This window comes from Telmatherina bonti (genome assembly GCF_933228915.1).
Source record: "Telmatherina bonti genome assembly, chromosome: 17".
NCBI classification, from domain to species: Eukaryota; Metazoa; Chordata; class Actinopteri; order Atheriniformes; family Telmatherinidae; genus Telmatherina; species Telmatherina bonti.
The window spans coordinates 645,166-664,925 of NC_136615.1; the positions used below are offsets into that span (position 1 = coordinate 645,166).

Consider the following 19,760-nt stretch of genomic DNA (forward strand, 5'->3'; position numbering starts at 1 on the left):
ATTACAGGACAACAGGAGGATTACAGGACAACAGGAGGATTACAAGACAACAGGATTACAGGACAACAGGATTACAGGACAACAGGAGGATTACAAGACAACAGGATTACAGGACAACAGGATTACAGGACAACAGGATTACAGGACAACAGGAGGATTACAGGACAACAGGAGGATTACAAGACAACAGGATTACAGGACAACAGGATTACAGGACAACAGGAGGATTACAGGACAACAGGAGGATTACAGGACAACAGGAGGATTACAAGACAACAGGGGGATTACAGGACAACAGGATTACAGGACAACAGGAGGATTACAGGACAACAGGATTACAGGACAACAGGATGACAGGACAACAGGAGGGTCACAGGACAACAGGGTTACCTGTTGTCCTCATTCAGCTTCACCACCATGTTGTTCAGGATGTGACGCGTTTGGTCGAGATAATATCCGTCGAAAGTCTTCAGCCATCCTGCAACAAGCATCACGTCACACATGACACACACACACACACCTGACACACACACACACACCTGAGCATGTGTGGATCCCCACCTGGGTCGTTGTGCGAGTGTGGAACCAGGATTAGCTCCAGCGGCTGCTCCACCCACTCGTTGCCATGGTAACTGATGTCAAAGCCTTGCTTCCAGGCGCCGCCGTCGGGGTTGTCGAATGTCAGGAGGTCGTAAACGTTCAGCATCTGACAGACAGACAGACACCTTCACTGTGATGTCATCAGGTAGACAGGAGAGGCCGTTCTGCTTCAGGTCTGACCTGGACGCCGCCGGCACCATCGTTGGTCGTTTCAGCCGCCAGGCAGCCAGGAATCGTCCTCACTCCGAGAGGGGCGGAGTCTGAGCTGCTGTTGGCCACGCCCCTTCTGGTGTGCAGGAGGTTGTGCTGCAGCATGGAGTCCTGCAGCGTCGCCACCAGGCGGTTGTTGCTCCGGAGGAGAAGCTCCAACCTGTCAATCTTCTGCTGGAGGCGGGACAGATCCTGATTGGAGGAAAAGAGGCTGCATCACATCCGCGCGCCACACATCCAGTTGCCATGGAAACAAAGACCACACTTCCTGCACCTGTCCAGCAGGGGCGTCGCTTCGCCGCCAAGGTTCTGCCCACTGGATTAGCTCCAGCATCCGGTACAGCGAGATCACCGCCACGCAGAACACCCCGCCCACCAGCACCGCGAGGACACGCCCCCTCTTCATCGCTGCCACACAAAAACATGTGATGTCATCAGGGCAGCCATTTTCATCCCACATAAAACAAACCATCACGTCTGTTGGCATCATGGTGGCGTCAAGACCTGTCCCATTCCTCCCAGTCCTCCATGTCTGTAGACCACCTGGTAGTCTATGTAGTCTGTAGACCACCTGGTAGTCTATGTAGTCTGTAGACCCGGTAGTCTATGTAGTCTGTAGACCTGGTAGTCTATGCAGTCTGTAGACCACCTGGTAGTCTATGCAGTCTGTAGACCACCTGGTAGTCTATGTAGTCTGTAGACCTGGTAGTCTATGTAGTCTGTAGACCTGGTAGTCTATGTAGTCTGTAGAACACCTGGTAGTCTATGTAGTCTGTAGACCTGGTAGTCTATGTAGTCTGTAGACCACCTGGTAGTCTATGTAGTCTGTAGACCACCTGGTAGTCTATGTAGTCTGTAGACCTGGTAGTCTATGCAGTCTGTAGACCACCTGGTAGTCTATGTAGTCTGTAGACCTGGTAGTCTATGCAGTCTGTAGACCAACTGGTAGTCTATGCAGTCTGTAGACCACCTGGTAGTCTATGTAGTCTGTAGACCTGGTAGTCTATGTAGTCTGTAGACCTGGTAGTCTATGCAGTCTGTAGACCACCTGGTAGTCTATGCAGTCTGTAGACCACCTGGTAGTCTATGTAGTCTGTAGACCTGGTAGTCTATGTAGTCTGTAGACCACCTGGTAGTCTATGTAGTCTGTAGACCTGGTAGTCTATGTAGTCTGTAGACCTGGTAGTCTATGTAGTCTGTAGACCTGGTAGTCTATGTAGTCTGTAGACCACCTGGTAGTCTATGTAGTCTGTAGACCACCTGGTAGTCTATGTAGTCTGTAGACCTGGTAGTCTATGTAGTCTGTAGACCTGGTAGTCTATGTAGTCTGTAGACCACCTGGTAGTCTATGTAGTCTGTAGACCTGGTAGTCTATGTAGTCTGTAGACCTGGTAGTCTATGTAGTCTGTAGACCTGGTAGTCTATGTAGTCTGTAGACCTGGTAGTCTATGTAGTCTGTAGACCACCTGGTAGTCTATGTAGTCTGTAGACCTGGTAGTCTATGTAGTCTTTAGACCTGGTAGTCTATGTAGTCTGTAGACCACCTGGTAGTCTATGTAGTCTGTAGACCTGGTAGTCTATGTAGTCTGTAGACCACCTGGTAGTCTATGTAGTCTGTAGACCACCTGGTAGTCTATGTAGTCTGTAGACCTGGTAGTCTATGTAGTCTGTAGACCTGGTAGTCTATGTAGTCTGTAGACCTGGGAGTCTATGTAGTCTGTAGACCACCTGGTAGTCTATGTAGTCTGTAGACCACATGGTAGTCTATGTAGTCTGTAGACCACCTGGTAGTCTATGTAGTCTGTAGACCTGGTAGTCTATGTAGTCTGTAGAACACCTGGTAGTCTATGTAGTCTGTAGAACACCTGGTAGTCTATGTAGTCTGTAGACCACCTGGTAGTCTATGTAGTCTGTAGACCACCTGGTAGTCTATGTAGTCTGTAGACCACCTGGTAGTCTATGTAGTCTGTAGACCACCTGGTAGTCTATGTAGTCTGTAGACCACCTGGTAGTCTATATAGTCTGTAGACCACCTGGTAGTCTATGTAGTCTGTAGACCACCTGGTAGTCTATGTAGTCTGTAGACCACCTGGTAGTCTATGTAGTCTGTAGACCACCTGGTAGTCTATGTAGTCTGTAGACCACCTGGTAGTCTATGTAGTCTGTAGACCACCTGGTAGTCTATGTAGTCTGTAGACCTGGTAGTCTATGTAGTCTGTAGACCACCTGGTAGTTTATGTAGCCTGTAGACCTGGTAGTCTATGTAGCCTGTAGACCTGGTAGTATATGCAGTCTGTAGACCACCTGGTAGTCTATGTAGTCTGTAGACCACCTGGTAGTCTATGTAGTCTGTAGACCACCTGGTAGTCTATGTAGTCTGTAGACCTGGTAGTCTATGTAGTCTGTAGACCACCTGGTAGTCTATGTAGTCTGTAGACCACCTGGTAGTCTATGTAGTCTGTAGACCTGGTAGTCTATGTAGTCTGTAGACCTGGTAGTCTATGTAGTCTGTAGACCTGGTAGTCTATGTAGTCTTTAGACCTGGTAGTCTATGTAGCCTGTAGACCTGGTAGTCTATGTAGTCTGTAGACCACCTGGTAGTCTATGTAGTCTGTAGACCACCTGGTAGTCTATGTAGTCTGTAGACCTGGTAGTCTATGTAGTCTGTAGACCTGGTAGTCTATGTAGTCTGTAGACCTGGTAGTCTATGCAGTCTGTAGACCACCTGGTAGTCTATGTAGTCTGTAGACCACCTGGTAGTCTATGTAGTCTGTAGACCTGGTAGTCTATGTAGTCTGTAGACCTGGTAGTCTATGTAGTCTGTAGACCTGGTAGTCTATGTAGTCTGTAGACCTGGTAGTCTATGCAGTCTGTAGACCTGGTAGTCTATGCAGTCTGTAGACCACCTGGTAGTCTATGCAGTCTGTAGACCACCTGGTAGTCTATGTAGTCTGTAGACCACCTGGTAGTCTATGTAGTCTGTAGACCTGGTAGTCTATGTAGTCTGTAGACCACCTGGTAGTCTATGTAGTCTGTAGACCACCTGGTAGTCTATGTAGTCTTTAGACCTGGTAGTCTATGTAGTCTTTAGACCTGGTAGTCTATGTAGTCTGTAGACCTGGTAGTCTATGTAGTCTGTAGACCTGGTAGTCTATGTAGTCTGTAGACCACCTGGTAGTCTATGTAGTCTGTAGACCACCTGGTAGTCTATGTAGTCTTTAGACCTGGTAGTCTATGTAGTCTTTAGACCTGGTAGTCTATGTAGTCTTTAGACCTGGTAGTCTATGTAGTCTGTAGACCTGGTAGTCTATGTAGTCTGTAGACCTGGTAGTCTATGTAGTCTGTAGACCACCTGGTAGTCTATGTAGTCTGTAGACCTGGTAGTCTATGTAGTCTTTAGACCTGGTAGTCTATGTAGCCTGTAGACCTGGTAGTCTATGTAGCCTGTAGACCTGGTAGTCTATGTAGTCTGTAGACCACCTGGTAGTCTATGTAGTCTGTAGACCACCTGGTAGTCTATGTAGTCTGTAGACCTGGTAGTCTATGTAGTCTGTAGACCTGGTAGTCTATGTAGTCTGTAGACCTGGTAGTCTATGCAGTCTGTAGACCACCTGGTAGTCTATGTAGTCTGTAGACCTGGTAGTCTATATAGTCTGTAGACCACCTGGTAGTCTATGTAGTCTGTAGACCACCTGGTAGTCTATGTAGTCTGTAGACCTGGTAGTCTATGTAGTTTGTAGACCTGGTAGTCTATGTAGCCTGTAGACCTGGTAGTCTATGCAGTCTGTAGACCACCTAGTAGTCTATGCAGTCTGTAGACCTGGTAGTCTATGTAGCCTGTAGACCTGGTAGTCTATGTAGTCTGTAGACCTGGTAGTCTATGTAGTCTGTAGACCTGGTAGTCTATGTAGTCTGTAGACCTGGTAGTCTATGCAGTCTGTAGACCACCTGGTAGTCTATGTAGTCTGTAGACCTGGTAGTCTATGTAGTCTGTAGACCTGGTAGTCTATGTAGTCTTTAGACCTGGTAGTCTATGTAGTCTGTAGACCACCTGGTAGTCTATGTAGTCTGTAGACCTGGTAGTCTATGTAGTCTGTAGACCTGGTAGTCTATGCAGTCTGTAGACCACCTGGTAGTCTATGTAGTCTGTAGACCTGGTAGTCTATGCAGTCTGTAGACCACCTGGTAGTCTATGTAGTCTGTAGACCTGGTAGTCTATATAGTCTGTAGACCACCTGGTAGTCTATGTAGTCTGTAGACCTGGTAGTCTATGTAGTCTGTAGACCTGGTAGTCTATGTAGTCTGTAGACCACCTGGTAGTCTATGTAGTCTGTAGACCACCTGGTAGTCTATGTAGTCTGTGGACCACCTGGTAGTCTATGTAGTCTGTAGACCTGGTAGTCTATGTAGTCTGTAGACCTGGTAGTCTATGCAGTCTGTAGACCACCTGGTAGTCTATGCAGTCTGTAGACCACCTGGTAGTCTATGCAGTCTGTAGACCACCTGGTAGTCTATGTAGTCTGTAGACCACCTGGTAGTCTATGTAGTCTGTAGACCTGGTAGTCTATGTAGTCTGTAGACCACCTGGTAGTCTATGTAGTCTGTAGACCACCTGGTAGACTATGTAGTCTGTAGACCACCTGGTAGTCTATGTAGTCTTTAGACCTGGTAGTCTATGTAGTCTTTAGACCTGGTAGTCTATGTAGTCTGTAGACCTGGTAGTCTATGTAGTCTGTAGACCACCTGGTAGTCTATGTAGTCTGTAGACCACCTGGTAGTCTATGTAGTCTTTAGACCTGGTAGTCTATGTAGTCTTTAGACCTGGTAGTCTATGTAGTCTTTAGACCTGGTAGTCTATGTAGTCTGTAGACGTGGTAGTCTATGTAGTCTGTAGACCTGGTAGTCTATGTAGTCTGTAGACCTGGTAGTCTATGTAGTCTGTAGACCTGGTAGTCTATGTAGTCTGTAGACCACCTGGTAGTCTATGTAGTCTGTAGACCTGGTAGTCTATGTAGTCTTTAGACCTGGTAGTCTATGTAGCCTGTAGACCTGGTAGTCTATGTAGCCTGTAGACCTGGTAGTCTATGTAGTCTGTAGACCACCTGGTAGTCTATGTAGTCTGTAGACCACCTGGTAGTCTATGTAGTCTGTAGACCTGGTAGTCTATGTAGTCTGTAGACCTGGTAGTCTATGTAGTCTGTAGACCTGGTAGTCTATGCAGTCTGTAGACCACCTGGTAGTCTATGTAGTCTGTAGACCTGGTAGTCTATATAGTCTGTAGACCACCTGGTAGTCTATGTAGTCTGTAGACCACCTGGTAGTCTATGTAGTCTGTAGACCTGGTAGTCTATGTAGTCTGTAGACCTGGTAGTCTATGTAGTCTGTAGACCTGGTAGTCTATGTAGCCTGTAGACCTGGTAGTCTATGCAGTCTGTAGACCACCTAGTAGTCTATGCAGTCTGTAGACCTGGTAGTCTATGTAGCCTGTAGACCTGGTAGTCTATGTAGTCTGTAGACCTGGTAGTCTATGTAGTCTGTAGACCTGGTAGTCTATGCAGTCTGTAGACCTGGTAGTCTATGCAGTCTGTAGACCACCTGGTAGTCTATGTAGTCTGTAGACCTGGTAGTCTATGTAGTCTGTAGACCTGGTAGTCTATGTAGTCTTTAGACCTGGTAGTCTATGTAGTCTGTAGACCACCTGGTAGTCTATGTAGTCTGTAGACCTGGTAGTCTATGTAGTCTGTAGACCTGGTAGTCTATGCAGTCTGTAGACCACCTGGTAGTCTATGTAGTCTGTAGACCTGGTAGTCTATGCAGTCTGTAGACCACCTGGTAGTCTATGTAGTCTGTAGACCTGGTAGTCTATATAGTCTGTAGACCACCTGGTAGTCTATGTAGTCTGTAGACCTGGTAGTCTATGTAGTCTGTAGACCACCTGGTAGTCTATGTAGTCTGTAGACCACCTGGTAGTCTATGTAGTCTGTAGACCACCTGGTAGTCTATGTAGTCTGTAGACCACCTGGTAGTCTATGTAGTCTGTAGACCTGGTAGTCTATGTAGTCTGTAGACCTGGTAGTCTATGTAGTCTGTAGACCTGGTAGTCTATGCAGTCTGTAGACCACCTGGTAGTCTATGTAGTCTGTAGACCTGGTAGTCTATGCAGTCTGTAGACCACCTGGTAGTCTATGTAGTCTGTAGACCTGGTAGTCTATATAGTCTGTAGACCACCTGGTAGTCTATGTAGTCTGTAGACCTGGTAGTCTATGTAGTCTGTAGACCTGGTAGTCTATGTAGTCTGTAGACCACCTGGTAGTCTATGTAGTCTTTAGACCTGGTAGTCTATGTAGTCTGTAGACCACCTGGTAGTCTATGTAGTCTGTAGACCACCTGGTAGTCTATGTAGTCTTTAGACCTGGTAGTCTATGTAGCCTGTAGACCTGGTAGTCTATGTAGTCTGTAGACCTGGTAGTCTATGTAGTCTGTAGACCTGGTAGTCTATGCAGTCTGTAGACCACCTGGTAGTCTATGCAGTCTGTAGACCACCTGGTAGTCTATGTAGTCTGTAGACCTGGTAGTCAATGTAGTCTGTAGACCACCTGGTAGTCTATGTAGTCTGTAGACCACCTGGTAGTCTATGTAGTCTGTAGACCTGGTAGTCTATGTAGTCTGTAGACCTGGTAGTCTATGTAGTCTGTAGACCACCTGGTAGTCTATGTAGTCTGTAGACCTGGTAGTCTATGTAGTCTGTAGACCTGGTAGTCTATGTAGTCTGTAGACCACCTGGTAGTCTATGTAGTCTGTAGACCACCTGGTAGTCTATGTAGCCTGTAGACTTGGTAGTCTATGTAGTCTGTAGACCACCTGGTAGTCTATGTAGTCTGTAGACCTGGTAGTCTATGTAATCTGTAGACCTGGTAGTCTATGTAATCTGTAGACCTGGTAGTCTATGTAGTCTGTAGACCTGGTAGTCTATGTAGTCTGTAGACCACATGGTAGTCTATGTAGTCTGTAGACCACATGGTAGTCTATGTAGTCTGTAGACCACATGGTAGTCTATGTAGTCTGTAGACCACATGGTAGTCTATGTAGTCTGTAGAACACCTGGTAGTCTATGTAGTCTGTAGAACACCTGGTAGTCTATGTAGTCTGTAGACCACCTGGTAGTTTATGTAGTCTGTAGACCTGGTAGTCTATGTAGTCTGTAGACCTGGTAGTCTATGTAGTCTGTAGACCTGGTAGTCTATGCAGTCTGTAGACCTGGTAGTCTATGTAGTCTGTAGACCACCTGGTAGTCTATGTAGTCTGTAGACCTGGTAGTCTATGTAGTCTGTAGACCTGGTAGTCTATGTAGTCTGTAGACCACCTGGTAGTCTATGTAGTCTGTAGACCACCTGGTAGTCTATGTAGTCTGTAGACCACCTGGTAGTCTATGTAGTCTGTAGACCTGGTAGTCTATGTAGTCTGTAGACCTGGTAGTCTATGTAGTCTGTAGACCTGGTAGTCTATGTAGTCTGTAGACCTGGTAGTCTATGTAGTCTGTAGACCTGGTAGTCTATGCAGTCTGTAGACCACCTGGTAGTCTATGCAGTCTGTAGACCACCTGGTAGTCTATGTAGTCTGTAGACCACCTGGTAGTCTATGTAGTCTGTAGACCTGGTAGTCTATGTAGTCTGTAGACCACCTGGTAGTCTATGTAGTCTGTAGACCACCTGGTAGTCTATGTAGTCTGTAGACCTGGTAGTCTATGTAGTCTGTAGACCACCTGGTAGTCTATGTAGTCTGTAGACCACCTGGTAGTCTATGTAGTCTGTAGACCACCTGGTAGTCTATGTAGTCTGTAGACCACCTGGTAGTCTATGTAGTCTGTAGACCTGGTAGTCTATGTAGTCTGTAGACCTGGTAGTCTATGTAGTCTGTAGACCTGGTAGTCTATGTAGTCTGTAGAACACCTAGTAGTCTATGTAGTCTGTAGACCTGGTAGTCTATGTAGTCTGTAGAACACCTGGTAGTCTATGTAGTCTGTAGACCTGGTAGTCTATGTAGTCTGTAGACCTGGTAGTCTATGTAGTCTGTAGACCTGGTAGTCTATGTAGTCTGTAGACCTGGTAGTCTATGTAGTCTGTAGACCACCTGGTAGTCTATGTAGTCTGTAGACCACCTGGTAGTCTATGTAGTCTGTAGACCACCTGGTAGTCTATGTAGTCTTTAGACCTGGTAGTCTATGTAGCCTGTAGACCTGGTAGTCTATGTAGTCTGTAGACCACCTGGTAGTCTATGTAGTCTTTAGACCTGGTAGTCTATGTAGTCTGTAGACCACCTGGTAGTCTATGTAGTCTGTAGACCTGGTAGTCTATGTAGTCTGTAGACCTGGTAGTCTATGTAGTCTGTAGACCTGGTAGTCTATGCAGTCTGTAGACCACCTGGTAGTCTATGTAGTCTGTAGACCTGGTAGTCTATATAGTCTGTAGACCACCTGGTAGTCTATGTAGTCTGTAGACCACCTGGTAGTCTATGTAGTCTGTAGACCTGGTAGTCTATGTAGTCTGTAGACCTGGTAGTCTATGTAGTCTGTAGACCACCTGGTAGTCTATGTAGTCTGTAGACCTGGTAGTCTATGTAGTCTGTAGACCTGGTAGTCTATGCAGTCTGTAGACCACCTGGTAGTCTATGTAGTCTGTAGACCTGGTAGTCTATGCAGTCTGTATACCACCTGGTAGTCTATGTAGTCTGTAGACCACCTGGTAGTCTATGTAGCCTGTAGACCTGGTAGTCTATGTAGTCTGTAGACCACCTGGTAGTCTATGTAGTCTGTAGACCTGGTAGTCTATGTAGTCTGTAGACCACATGGTAGTCTATGTAGTCTGTAGACCACATGGTAGTCTATGCAGTCTGTAGACCACCTGGTAGTCTATGTAGTCTGTAGAACACCTGGTAGTCTATGTAGTCTGTAGAACACCTGGTAGTCTATGTAGTCTGTAGACCACCTGGTAGTTTATGTAGTCTGTAGACCTGGTAGTCTATGTAGTCTGTAAACCTGGTAGTCTATGTAGTCTGTAGACCTGGTAGTCTATGCAGTCTGTAGACCTGGTAGTCTATGCAGTCTGTAGACCACCTGGTAGTCTATGTAGTCTGTAGACCACCTGGTAGTCAATGTAGTCTGTAGACCACCTGGTAGTCAATGTAGTCTGTAGACCACCTGGTAGTCAATGTATTCTGTAGACCTGGTAGTCTATGTAGTCTGTAGACCACCTGGTAGTCTATGTAGTCTGTAGACCACCTGGTAGTTTATGTAGTCTGTAGACCACCTGGTAGTCTATGTAGTCTGTAGACCACCTGGTAGTCTATGTAGTCTGTAGACCACCTGGTAGTCTATGTAGTCTGTAGACCACCTGGTAGTCTATGTAGTCTGTAGACCACCTGGTAGTCTATGTAGTCTGTAGACCACCTGGTAGTTTATGTAGTCTGTAGACCTGGTAGTCTATGTAGTCTGTAAACCTGGTAGTCTATGTAGTCTGTAGACCTGGTAGTCTATGCAGTCTGTAGACCTGGTAGTCTATGCAGTCTGTAGACCACCTGGTAGTCAATGTAGTCTGTAGACCACCTGGTAGTCAATGTAGTCTGTAGACCACCTGGTAGTCAATGTATTCTGTAGACCTGGTAGTCTATGTAGTCTGTAGACCACCTGGTAGTCTATGTAGTCTGTAGACCACCTGGTAGTCTATGTAGTCTGTAGACCACCTGGTAGTCTATGTAGTCTGTAGACCACCTGGTAGTCTATGTAGTCTGTAGACCACCTGGTAGTCTATGTAGTCTGTAGACCACCTGGTAGTCTATGTAGTCTGTAGACCACCTGGTAGTCTATGTAGCCTGTAGACTTGGTAGTCTATGTAGTCTGTAGACCACCTGGTAGTCTATGTAGTCTGTAGACCTGGTAGTCTATGTAATCTGTAGACCTGGTAGTCTATGTAATCTGTAGACCTGGTAGTCTATGTAGTCTGTAGACCTGGTAGTCTATGTAGTCTGTAGACCACATGGTAGTCTATGTAGTCTGTAGACCACATGGTAGTCTATGTAGTCTGTAGACCACATGGTAGTCTATGTAGTCTGTAGACCTGGTAGTCTATGCAGTCTGTAGACCACCTGGTAGTCTATGTAGTCTGTAGACCTGGTAGTCTATGTAGTCTGTAGACCTGGTAGTCTATGTAGTCTTTAGACCTGGTAGTCTATGTAGTCTGTAGACCACCTGGTAGTCTATGTAGTCTGTAGACCTGGTAGTCTATGTAGTCTGTAGACCTGGTAGTCTATGCAGTCTGTAGACCACCTGGTAGTCTATGTAGTCTGTAGACCTGGTAGTCTATGCAGTCTGTAGACCACCTGGTAGTCTATGTAGTCTGTAGACCTGGTAGTCTATATAGTCTGTAGACCACCTGGTAGTCTATGTAGTCTGTAGACCACCTGGTAGTCTATGTAGTCTGTAGACCACCTGGTAGTCTATGTAGTCTGTAGACCACCTGGTAGTCTATGTAGTCTGTAGACCTGGTAGTCTATGTAGTCTGTAGACCTGGTAGTCTATGTAGTCTGTAGACCTGGTAGTCTATGTAGTCTGTAGACCACCTGGTAGTCTATGCAGTCTGTAGACCACCTGGTAGTCTATGTAGTCTGTAGACCTGGTAGTCTATGCAGTCTGTAGACCACCTGGTAGTCTATGTAGTCTGTAGACCTGGTAGTCTATATAGTCTGTAGACCACCTGGTAGTCTATGTAGTCTGTAGACCTGGTAGTCTATGTAGTCTGTAGACCTGGTAGTCTATGTAGTCTGTAGACCACCTGGTAGTCTATGTAGTCTTTAGACCTGGTAGTCTATGTAGTCTGTAGACCACCTGGTAGTCTATGTAGTCTGTAGACCTGGTAGTCTATGTAGTCTTTAGACCTGGTAGTCTATGTAGCCTGTAGACCTGGTAGTCTATGTAGTCTGTAGACCTGGTAGTCTATGTAGTCTGTAGACCTGGTAGTCTATGCAGTCTGTAGACCACCTGGTAGTCTATGCAGTCTGTAGACCACCTGGTAGTCTATGTAGTCTGTAGACCTGGTAGTCTATGCAGTCTGTAGACCACCTGGTAGTCTATGTAGTCTGTAGACCTGGTAGTCTATGTAGTCTGTAGACCTGGTAGTCTATGTAGTCTGTAGACCACCTGGTAGTCTATGTAGTCTGTAGACCACCTGGTAGTCTATGCAGTCTGTAGACCTGGTAGTCTATGCAGTCTGTAGACCACCTGGTAGTCTATGTAGTCTGTAGACCACCTGGTAGTCAATGTATTCTGTAGACCTGGTAGTCTATGTAGTCTGTAGACCTGGTAGTCTATGTAGTCTGTAGACCACCTGGTAGTCTATGTAGTCTGTAGACCACCTGGTAGTCTATGTAGTCTGTAGACCACCTGGTAGTCTATGTAGTCTGTAGAACACCTGGTAGTCTATGTAGTCTGTAGACCTGGTAGTCTATGTAGTCTGTAGACCTGGTAGTCTATGTAGTCTGTAGACCTGGTAGTCTATGTAGTCTGTAGACCACCTGGTAGTCTATGTAGTCTGTAGACCACCTGGTAGTCTATGTAGTCTGTAGAACACCTGGTAGTCTATGTAGTCTGTAGAACACCTGGTAGTCTATGTAGTCTGTAGACCTGGTAGTCTATGTAGTCTGTAGACCTGGTAGTCTATGTAGTCTGTAGACCACCTGGTAGTCCATGTAGTCTGTAGACCACCTGGTAGTCTATGTAGTCTGTAGACCACCTGGTAGTCTATGTAGTCTGTAGACCACCTGGTAGTCTATGTAGTCTGTAGACCTGGTAGTCTATGTAGTCTGTAGACCACCTGGTAGTCTATGTAGTCTGTAGACCTGGTAGTCTATGTAGTCTGTAGACCTGGTAGTCTATGTAGTCTGTAGACCTGGTAGTCTATGTAGTCTGTAGAACACCTAGTAGTCTATGTAGTCTGTAGACCTGGTAGTCTATGTAGTCTGTAGAACACCTGGTAGTCTGTGTAGTCTGTAGAACACCTGGTAGTCTATGTAGTCTGTAGAACACCTAGTAGTCTATGTAGTCTGTAGACCTGGTAGTCTATGTAGTCTGTAGAACACCTGGTAGTCTATGTAGTCTGTAGACCTGGTAGTCTATGTAGTCTGTAGACCTGGTAGTCTATGTAGTCTGTAGACCTGGTAGTCTATGCATAGAGCAGGAAACCCTGACATGAACCCAGAGAACCTTCCAGGCTCCAGGAATACCTGTTTGACTTCAGCCTCCTCTTCCTCACTTCCGGGTTGAATGAATAGCTGCCGGACACGCGCCGAACTTTGCCTCTCCCTCACGAAGCCGTGACGTAACTTGTTTAGCTGAATTAAAGAAATAAAAACACATAAATAAAGTTTTGATAAAGTTTTCTGCTCCTGATCACGAGCGCAGTATGCAGCCGCCGCACATGCGCACTGCAGTGTGTTTTGCTTCCGGTTAAGTTTGCTCACTCAGCGTTCTAGTGACGTCATATCCTCCAAAAAACAAAGGTTGGGAGCATAGACATCATATATACGTAGACGCCTCATTGAGCACTGGAGAGTGAACCAGCGCCGCCGCCATATTGGATGGGTCTCCGCTGTCGAGTTTTGCTGCAGCGTCAACGTAGTTTCCCCACAAAACTCTTTTGTGGAACAACGCATACATATATATATATATATATATATATATATATATATATATATATATATATATATATATATATATATATATATATATATATATATATATATGTGTATATATATATATATATATATATATATATATATATATATATATATATATATATATATATATATATATATATATATACTTTTCAACACCAGTCTGAGACAAAATAGAGTCCCAGTGCTGTGGAAAACCTCCTGCCTTGTTCCAGTGCCTAAAAAAACACAACCAGCTGAACCAAGTGACTACAGACCAGTTGCCCTGACATCTCACATCATGAAAGTCCTGGAGAGACTCTTACTGGCTCACCTCAACAAGCAAGTAAACACCTTTCAGGACCCATTCCAGTTTGCATATCGTAATGGACTTGGGGTTGAAGATGCCATCATATACCTGCTCCAGAGAGCACACGCTCATCTGGACCATTCAGGCAGCACTCTGAGGGTCATGTTCTTTCATTTCTCAGTGCTTTTAATACCATTCAGCCTGCTTTGTTATGTGAGAAGCTCCATAAATTCCAGGTGGATACCTCCACAACCACCTGGATCTATGACTACCTCACAAACAGACCACAGTTTGTGAGACTGAAAGGTTGTGTGTCTGAGATGGAGGTCAGCAGCACTGGTGCACCACAAGGAACTGTACTCTGGCCATTCCTCTTCACTCTGTACACCTCAGACTTCCAGTACAACTCTGAGTCCTGTCATCTGCAGAAATACTCTGATGACTCTGCAGTTGTGGGGTGTATCAGGGATGGACAAGAAGCAGAGTACAGAGAACTGGTCAGTCAGTTTGTTAAATGGTGCGGTAACAATCATCTCATATTAAATAGCAGCAAAACAAAAGAGATGATTGTTGACTTCAGGAGGAAGAAGAATAAACAAAGCACTGTTTCCATCCTGGGAGAGGAGGTGGAGGTGGTGGAGGAATACAAGTATCTTGGAGTTCAGCTGGACAACAAACTGGACTGGAAATGCAACACTGACTACATCTACAAGAAAGGTCAGAGCAGACTGTACTTCTTAAGGAAGCTGAGATGGTTTAACGTCTGCACCAAGATGTTGCATATCTTCTAGAAGTCTGTTGTGGAGAGTGCAGTCAGCTTTGCAGCATCTGCTGGGGTAGTAGCATCAGAACCAGAGACTTGAAGAGAATCAACAAACTGATCCAGAAAGCTGCTTCTGTGCTTGGAGTAACTCTGGAGCCGCTGGAGCTGATTGTCCAAAGAAGAATGCTGCACAAGCTGATGAAGATGATGGAGGATTCTTCACACCCTCTCCACAACACAGTGATGAAACAACAAAGTGTGTTCAGTGAGAGGCTTCTTCAGGTCCGATGTAAGACTGAAAGATACAGAAGATCATTCCTGCCAGCAGCCAGCAGCCTCCGGAACAAGACCTCCTCTAGTTATTATTATTATATACTACAATATTTCCCTTTGGGGATTAATAAAGTACTTTTCATTTCATTTCATTATATATATATATATATATATATATATATATATATATATATATATATATATATATATATATATATATGATAATGTAATGTTACTTCTGAGTGCTATATTTTATTATTAAACCTACATAAAATGAAACATCCTGGGTCTAATGTCTTGCTGTTCTGTATACAGCAAAATTTGGATTGTCTTCATTAAATCTTACTCCAAGGTTTTTGGGGATGTTAGCAGCCCTTGTGTACCAGGAAATGTCCCTCAGCAGTCTAAACCTATCGCAGCATAACTAAGGGATAGTCCTCTAGTCCACCCAGTCCTCTAGTCCACCCAGTCCTCCCAGTCCTCCCAGTCTGCCCTTCGTTTGGCTCCAGATCAGCTTAAAACAAAGGCTACCAGAGATGCATCCTAAGCGTCCTCTCCTATCCCAAAGTTAGATAGCTAGTGATCCCTAACTATTGGACTTATCAAAATATTTTAACTTAAAAGCACGTTGTTTTTTAATGTTTTACAGTGATCTGTATCATAACAATATCTCTGCCCTTTGTAACAAACCAAACTGTGAGGAAAAACAGGTAAAAATCCGTGGAGTTCTTGTCGTGGTTGGACCTACACCTTACAAATAAATGCATTGGAGGCGCATGGAGACCCATCCAAGATGGCGGCGCGATGAGACGTCAGCTCCTATAGGCGGCATGATACAATGCAGCGTCTATGTATATATGATGTCTATGTATATGATGTCTATGTTGGGAATCTGACTGTTAGATGGAAAAAAAATCCTCTTTTCTGGTGTGAAATGATAAAAGAAAGAAAAAAAAAAAGGATGAACTCATATTAACACTTAATATGATGAAATCCGCCCTACTCTGCCTGTATTTTCTACTTGAAGTGTAGATGTGTATTCACATGGAAACACATCTAAATACAACATAAGTTTAATTAACATTGTGTCAGTTCTACACTGATAACCGATTCTTGCCTTTTGGTATGCCAAGTTTCTATCCTGGTTAAAACTTTAAATATTCATTTTTGTAGTTCATGTTTCTCCATTACATTAAAATAAAATAAAATTAAAAAATAAAATTTAAAATGGCGAATGATATGGAAGAAGCCCAAAAACCAAAATTCCCTTCCTTTCTTTATACTGTCATACTGCCATATGGTTGTTTCACTTGGCTTCATTAGTAGTTGAGTTCTCAAGTTCTATCCATATTCCTGTTTAACATCTGCTGTTATGAATTTTAGTTCATTGTGTGTTTTGTCTTTAAATGTGAGAGGTATTTGTGATATTATGAAGAGGAAAGCCCTTTCTTTATATTGCAAACAAAAAGATGTTGACATTATAATGCTGCAAGAAACCCACTCTAATGAATTTGATGCCAAGTTCTGGACAAACCAGTGGGGTAAACCAATATATTTCAGCCATGGGAGGAACCATTCAGCAAGGGTAGCTACCCGATTGCATAAATTTAAAGGAGAAGTACTGGAAGTGTTGTGATCCTGTTCCCTGGTGGGCGTGTCTGGCATCCTAACACCTGATCTTCATCTTGGCAATCAGCTGCAGCACTATTTAAGATCCGCCCGGCCTGCTGTTCATCGCCAGATTGTTGAACGTCCTGCGGTACAACTCTCGGCCTGAAAGATTCTTCCCTGTGTGTAGTCCTGATCAATAACCTGTGTGTTTTTTCCCCGTCAGAGATCCTGCCTGTTTGCCCGATTGCTGTCCTGCCGCTTGCCTGCCTGCCTGCCTGCCTGCCTGCCTGCCCGCCCGCCTCTCTATCCGCTAGGTTTACCTCCTCGCTTGTCTGCCTGCCGACTAAACCTATTTTCCGCATCCACCTGGGAAAGAATCAAAGATCAGAAGGAAGCAAATAAATTATTGTTGAAACTCCAAGCCGAGTCCGCATGTGAATTCTCCGCACTTGACGTCAACCTAACAGGAAGTTTGTATGTCAGGAGAAGGTAGATGGTTGTTCACGGTTATAAAACAAGACAATTGTATATTTATTTTAGGTAATATTTATGGTCATAACTCTCATCCTTCTAACAAAACACTTTTTTCTTTAGTTGCCAATAACATGACAAATCTGTATGAAAAATACAAAGAGTCTCATGTTATTCTTGGTGGTGATTTTAATGAATGTCTTGATGTGAACCTGGATGGTTTTCCATCCAGAGTAACCCAAGATACCTTAAAAAATAATTTGCTTTTATCCTTGTGCTCAGATCATTCTTTGGTTGACAGCTGGCGTTTTTTCCATCCTAACATAGCTGACTTCACTTGGTCTAACAGCAATGGAACCTTAAAGTCTAGAATTGATTTGTTTTTAATGTCATCCTCAGCTTTACAATTTGTTCATGATATCTCTCATTCAACAGCTCCACTCTCTGATCACAAACACGTTTTAATCAAACTTAATGCTCACAAAAACTCCTCCTTAAGAGGATATTGGAAATTTAATAACTGTCTATTAAAAGATCAAGAATTTAATATAAATGTGAAAGAGCTTATTGATGAAATATTTGATGATCTCAGTATAAACAAAAATGGGAATTTTTCAAATAGAAAACCAGAAGTATTGCTATTAAAAGATCCAAAGAAAGTAAAGCGCAAAGAAATGAAAAAATTGAAAATCTGATACATAGATTGGACATTCTAATGACTAACCCTATTCTTACAGAAAAACAAAATTTAGAAATAAAAGATATCAGTCTACAAATAGATAAGCACCATATAGAACTGGCTAAGGGCGCTTTTATTAGATCAAGAGCCAAATGGCTGGAGGAAGGCAAAAAAAACTCAAATGACTTCTTTTCATTAGAAAAACACAACGCACAGAGGAAAACTTTGTCATCTCTTCATATTGATGGAGTAATCTGTACTGACCCCCCAAAATATCTCAACATATCTTTAAATTTTATGATGATCTCTACTCTTCTAATTTTAACCAAGACAGCTGTAACTCCTTTTTTAGTAAATTTGAAAATAAAATCCCTACAATCTGTGACAATTATAAAAATACTTGTGACTCTAATATTACTTTAAATGAAATAGAAAAAGCTTTGCAGTCAATGAAGAAAGGAAAAGCTCCAGGTATAGATGGACTCTGTTGAATTCTATTAGCATTTTGGGGATTATATTAAAAATTCTCATTTTAGTTTGTACAAACCCTGTCTAGAAGAAAAGGAAATGACAACAGCAATGAAACAGGGAATAATCTCCCTTATTCCTAAACCTGGAAAAGATGTGCATACAATTGACAATTGGCGTCCAATCACCCTTTTGACCATTGACTACAAAATTTTATCTCTAGTTCTTGCAAATAAATTAAAATTAGGCTTAAAGGATATAATCTCAGAAACACAGTCAGGCTTCCTGAAGAATCGTCATATAACAAACAATATTCGGCTACTTGACATACTCTACTATTCCAACTTTGTGCAATCTAATGCTCTCATCCTCTTTCTTGACTTTTCTAAAGCCTTTGACACCATAGAACATTCATTCATATTACAAACTCTTAAATCGTTTGGTTTTGGTACCTCTTTTATTAACTCAGTTAAAATGCTTTACAAAGGAATTAACAGTTCTATAATCATTAATTATAACACATCTCAAAGGTTTATGGTTAAACGTGGGGTTAGACAGGGTTTTTAAATCTCTCCCTTTTTATTTTTGCTTGCCACAGAATTATTTACACTATACATCTTGAATGAATCTGGCATTGAAGGAATTTCTTTCTTTGAAAGGAATATTAAAATTGCTCAACTGGCTGATGATACCACTTTATTTTTAAAAAAACAAATCACAATTACCGCAGGCTCTTAAACTGGTAAAAGTATTTTCTGCTGCTTCTGGTCTTAATCTAAATCTTTCCAAATGTGAACTATTACCAGTATTTGACTGCAGCTTGAAAATATTCCAATCAAAGATTCAGTTAAGTACTTAGGTATTCACCTTATCCCCTCCCTGAGCCGTCACCTTATCATGGTGGAGGGGTTTGTGCGTCCCGAAGATCCTAGCAGCTATGTTGTCGGGGGCTTTATGCCCCTGGTAGGGTCACCCATGGCAAACAGGTGTCTAGGGGAGGGACCAGACCAAGCACGGCTCATCGACCCCTATGATGACGACCAACCTGGGCATGAATGTTCCCTTGCCCGGACGCGGGTTACCGGGACCCCCCTCTGGAGCCAGGCCTGGAGGTGGGGTACGAGAGCGAGCGTCTGGTGGCCGGCACTTCGCCCATGGGGCCCGGTCGGGCTCAGCCTGAAAGGGTTACATGGGCCCCACCTCCCGTGGGCTCACCATCTGCGGGAGGAGCCGTAGGGGTCGGGTGCAATGTGAGCTGGGCGGCAGCAAGGGGCGGGGACCCTGGCGGTCCGATCCCCGGCTGCAGAAGCTGGCTCTAGGGACGTGGAACGTCACCTCTCTGGTGGGGAAGGAGCCTGAGCTTGTGCGTGAGGTTGAGCGGTTCCGGCTAGATATAGTTGGACTCACCTCGACGCATGGCTTGGGCTCTGGAACCAGAACCCTCGAGAGGGGCTGGACCTTCTTCCACTCTGGAGTTGCTCATGGTGAGAGGCGCCGAGCAGGTGTGGGCATTCTCATCAGCCCCCAGCTTGGTGCCTGCACGTTGGGGTTTACCCCGGTGGATGAAAGGGTAGTTTCCCTCCGCCTCCGGGTGGGGGGACGGGTCCTGACTGTTGTCTGTGCTTATGCACCGAACAGCAGTTCAGAGTACCCACCCTTTCTGGAGTCCTTGG

General features: G+C 44.2%; 1 protein-coding gene across 2 annotated transcripts in view; it reads right to left on the bottom strand.

The window, feature by feature from the left end:
* The window catches only part of man2a1 (mannosidase, alpha, class 2A, member 1), a 100,448-nt gene extending 87,173 nt beyond the window's left edge, over positions 1 to 13,275 (bottom strand). For both annotated transcript variants that reach the window (XM_079256742.1, XM_079256743.1), the window contains exons 1-5: positions 13,084 to 13,275; positions 1,085 to 1,218; positions 781 to 1,002; positions 562 to 706; positions 391 to 478 (exon numbers count right to left, since the gene is read on the bottom strand). In XM_079256742.1, coding sequence (XP_079112868.1) covers positions 391 to 478; positions 562 to 706; positions 781 to 1,002; positions 1,085 to 1,216 — 587 coding nt within the window. In that variant the 5' untranslated portion in view covers positions 1,217 to 1,218; positions 13,084 to 13,275. The remainder of the gene's footprint in view (positions 1 to 390; positions 479 to 561; positions 707 to 780; positions 1,003 to 1,084; positions 1,219 to 13,083) is intronic.
* Positions 13,276 to 19,760: the final 6,485 nt, after the last annotated feature.